A 4,661-nucleotide genomic window follows, 5' to 3' on the forward strand; every position below is an offset into this window, starting at 1 on the left:
TGGTACGCTCCAAACGAACATCAGCTCATTTACTCAGATTTTCAGTTCTCAGCTTTTGTTTAAATGTAGAACAAGATGAATAAATGAGACTGTAGCATGTTTATTTAACGACTCCAACAAATTTATGGTTGAACACATTGAATATAAAAGTTATTTTTCTCTTGCTGAGAGCAGTGATTATAAACAGCTACCCAATCGGCTAAATTACAATCCTCAGACACTGCAGATGTTGGTAAATAACGCCTCCGACATGGAAAACGCAGGCGCATCACCAACAAAACAACACCTGTTTGCTGCTCTGAATATGTGTTTTTAATAGCTGCAGACAGATCGGCTCATTTCTTGACGAAGAATCGTGTGATGTCAGAGGCCAGTTTGGAGGCGGCTTGGTCTCGTTTCATCTGACTTCTGTCTTTGGCTTGCTCTGCGGTCCTCTGCAAAACAAACCCGCAACAGATGTTGATGTAATCACTAATAATAAACAGAAAACTAACTAGTAATGATTATTGTTTTAAATATTTATATAAATAAATACTTAAATATTTAATAAATAATATTATGCATATATAATATTATTTATATTAAAAAAAAATCTAACCGATGGCAGACGGTACAATGTGTGTGTGGATGAAATACTGTACCATCCGATGGCAGACGGTACAAAGGGTTTGAAGGTTCTCGAGGGAACACTGTCCTCCTCCTCTGTACACAGGGTTAATGTGGTCCACCTGCCAGAACTGTCCTTCAACGGGATTCTGAATCATTTCATTCAGCTGCAACATGCAAACACAGACAGATCCTTCTCACATGACCCATCAAATACAGATTATTTTTATGCCTAAGTGGCCGATAACCGATATGAAGAACCCATTTTTATTTATTGAAAAACTTAATTTGTATAACAATAGCTACAACACTATTATATCTATTATTATTATTATTTATATTTAATGAAAATATTGTTCAATTTATTTTGTTGTTGTTATTAACTGCAAACAAGTATTTCATTATAGTTATTAACAACTTAAAATCAATAAGTCAATAAATAATAATACTTTTATATACAGCATCAATTCAAAAACATATTGATCTCTCTTCCTATTAGCATTCTTATCTGATTAAAACAATATTAACAATTTTAATAAAAACACTACCATTATTAATATTTGTAACTTAATATTATTAATATTAACACTTCTTTGTTCTACTAACAAAATATTTATTAAATATTTTCATAAGACAAAAAAAATAAAACAATAACAACAAACAACAACCAAACCTTAAATAATTCGCTTAAAAACGGTTTGCTATTAATAACAAAAACAATATTTTTGATAATAACAATAATAATAGTTTTTGTGATTTTGGGCTATATCTAACGGTTACACTTAAAAATGATTAAAGAATCAATAGCTAATTAGGTAAAAAAAAAAAGTGAATACTGATCGCTTTAAAAAAAAAAAAAAAACCCTCTTATATATCTATCTTTTAAAGAATACAGCACTTGAAAGCCTCCACCTCCCAGAGAGAGTCTTGAGAGTGTCTTAACAGTGTTGTTGCTGTGTGTAGATCCCTTTTATTCCACACGAAATATCTAAGAATCACATGAAAGTGCTCTGAATAGCCCATCGGGAAACTCTAGGAAGCGTAATTCCCCCATTCCAAAGGCTTTTCAACATGCCGCTGTGGTGAAGGACTTCAGGTGTTCGGCAGGATTAAAGCTGGAGTGGAAATCCGGGGAAATCACGAGTGGAAGATCAGCGCTGGGAACGTGAGGAGGCCCAAGCCAAAGCGCTGGCATTTCAGCACGCGGCTGTTTTTAGTCTCGCGGTCTCTGGAGAAAACCCAATCAATCCTCTCCTTCCCCCTCAACAGAGCCAGCTGATAATTATCCTAGATCTCAAGGGTCACGACACAGACGATAACCTCCCACTATGAGAGCGGGAAGCTTCCTTATTAGACCTCGAGTGTCGATAAGTCAACCCGTTCGCACCAAACCACATGCTAATGCAAGGAAACGGCAAACGCGTGAAGCTCTCTCCGTAACAATCCTTTGCGTTACGACAGCGGGCTTGTTTGTGCATTGAGGGCACTTGGAGCTTAAAGCGCGTTATTGATCAGGCCGCTGCCACTCGGGGCTCTAACAGAAAAGCCGAACAAAAATCAAACCTGCGCCTCATAGCAATGCACTGTGGGAAAAATCAATGGCAATCTGACAGACTAGGCGTTGTGTTAACACTGGATGCTCCCGGGAGGATTCTCTGTAAGCAGTGTGTGTGTGTGTGAGACACTGATAACTCTATAGAGAGAGTCAGAAAGCACAGAGAGTAGACGCCCAAGGCCGCTTAGTTCTTATTGCTTCTGCAAGCTAAACAGGCCATCTTTATTTATCTTTCTCTGTAAGCAATATTTTTCCAATAAAATGCAGCGTCTGTCGAGTTACTTGCAAATGTTTGGGGATAATTCCGGCTAATGTGCTTTTGGAAGTGAATAAAACACGCTTTTTCCCAAACTCTGGGCAACTTCCCAGACAAAATTAGTCCTGGTGCTACATACACCTCGTGCAGATCCTACCAGAGGATGTTTTTGAGCAGGAGGTACGAGGAAGGGTAATCGACTGGTTTTTGGACATGGATAAAGATCAGAGATGACTTTTTAAAGAAAATTGTAAAGAAAGAAAAATCAGAAAAAGAATATGATTTCTATATGAAGAGTAGATGATGTTGCTAATGACAATATCTATTATTATTATTATTATTATTAAGTAAACATTTGCCACAAATATTTTGTCATAATTAAAATGATGATGATTTTTATTAATGATGATAATATTTTGTGGTATTATGTTTTTTTTTTTTTTTAAATAGTAATGATAATATTTGTGGCATATTTATTATTATTATTATTTCTTGTTATTAACAATAACAATATCTGATTATTTATTCATTTATTAATATCAACAAATAATAAAATATCTATTATATTAAAAACATACATTTAACATACAAAATACATTTATAAGACATTTAAACAAATACTTTTATTATTATTGCTATTAAAAATGATGATAATCATAATAATATTACTTTTGTGGCATCTTATGTAGTTTTTAAAAACTATTAATATTATTTGTAGCATTTATTATATATTATTATTATTATTATTATTATTATTATTACTACTACTGATTATTTCTTGTTTTTGATGATGATAATAATGATAATAATAATAATAGCAGCTATTAATTTTAACATCAACAAATAACATTAGCCACAAATATTCTTAATAATATTTTTGTGGCATATTTATGCAAGCATTACATTTTGAAGAAGGCAACTTAAAAATACTAAAAGTAATACATAACAATGGCAGTCTGCACTCTACAATTTTTTCTTTTTTTTTTTAATCATACAATCCACACTAGGGGATAATAATTTTTTTTTTGAGTGCAGTGTCTTTTATTTTTTGTTATTTATGCTAGTGCTGACATCTAATAGCTGGGAGAGCACAGTGACTGCTTTAATTAAGGTAAAAATACAGAAACTGTATTGCACATTGCATTTCAGTTATTAAAAAGACCAGAATATGTGTGTTGAGTGAGTTCACTAAGGCTGATGATACACGGGGCAACTTTGAGTAATGCTGCTTGGGCACTTTCCCATTGAGAATGGGTAACAAATTTCTATCTGGGACACTTTAGATTGGTTTTGGGCCTTGTCTCACCTGGTTGCCCATTGACCTCAACATTGCCCAAAGTTGCCCTGCAACACTGCTCAAAAAGTTGCCCCTTGTATCCTAGAGTTAAGCATCTGAGCAACTTTAGCATGCAATATTTCTGCATTTGGATGGATGGATGCAAAAATGGCCAGATAAGCTCCTACAAACAAGCCCAACCTGTTTAAGAGGGAGTTGTGCCAGCCAGGTGTTGTCCAGCATCTCCTTGCGGTGTGTGCGCGGGGCGTCCCGGACCTGCACGTACAGCTGGTGGGCATTGAGTCCACAGTGCTGACACACACCCTGCTCTGTTTCCAGCACGCGGGCGCGCATGTAGCCCTGATTGGAGCGCAGCTGGAAGTCCTCCATACAGGCAGGGCTGCAGAAGCCTCCTGCCCAGCCGCAGTGCTCCCCGCTGGGCTTCTGGCAGGACAGACACAGGGGGGTCCCAGCCGAGTCTACGGCCTGCAGGTAACCGGCTGTAGTGTTTGCCTGAACACACATGGAGCTCTCGGCTTCTCTGCAGACACAAACACACATTAGCATGTAGATTTTCACATTTTCTGAAAAAAAAAAAACAACAACAACAGTGCTGCTGGTCTATTAACACACTTGCTGCTGTACGGTTACTAGGGAATTCTGAATTGTTTTTACTGTGTTGATATGCAGTTGCTATGATGTTCTCTCTCTACATAAATATATTAGAGATTGTTTGACATATATTCTCACTTTTAGATTTATGCATTTTACAAAAAATGGCACAAATAATAATTGTGCATTAATAATGTTTCAGAAAGCAGAAGTAAAACAACATAAAATGACATAAAATGAGAAACAATCAAATTTGACTAGTGCAAAAAAGCATAAATGGCACATATTATAATAATTATTATTCTAAATATACATTTTAATATTTCAACTAAATATCTACAACAATAGGTTTAATA

The 4,661-nt window shown here is 35.6% G+C and overlaps 1 protein-coding gene across 1 annotated transcript in view; it reads right to left on the reverse strand.

The window, feature by feature from the left end:
- Nucleotides 1–281: 281 nt before the first annotated feature.
- Nucleotides 282–4,661, reverse strand: part of LOC109079623 (DNA annealing helicase and endonuclease ZRANB3-like) — a 55,331-nt gene continuing 50,951 nt past the window's right edge. Inside the window, 3 exon segments of the mRNA XM_042711733.1 lie at nt 282–434; nt 642–773; nt 3,895–4,234. Of these exon segments, the coding sequence (XP_042567667.1) occupies nt 336–434; nt 642–773; nt 3,895–4,234 (571 nt within the window). The 3' untranslated portion in view covers nt 282–335.

Source organism: Cyprinus carpio, chromosome A22 (genome assembly GCF_018340385.1).
Source record: "Cyprinus carpio isolate SPL01 chromosome A22, ASM1834038v1, whole genome shotgun sequence".
Lineage (NCBI taxonomy): Eukaryota > Metazoa > Chordata > Actinopteri > Cypriniformes > Cyprinidae > Cyprinus > Cyprinus carpio.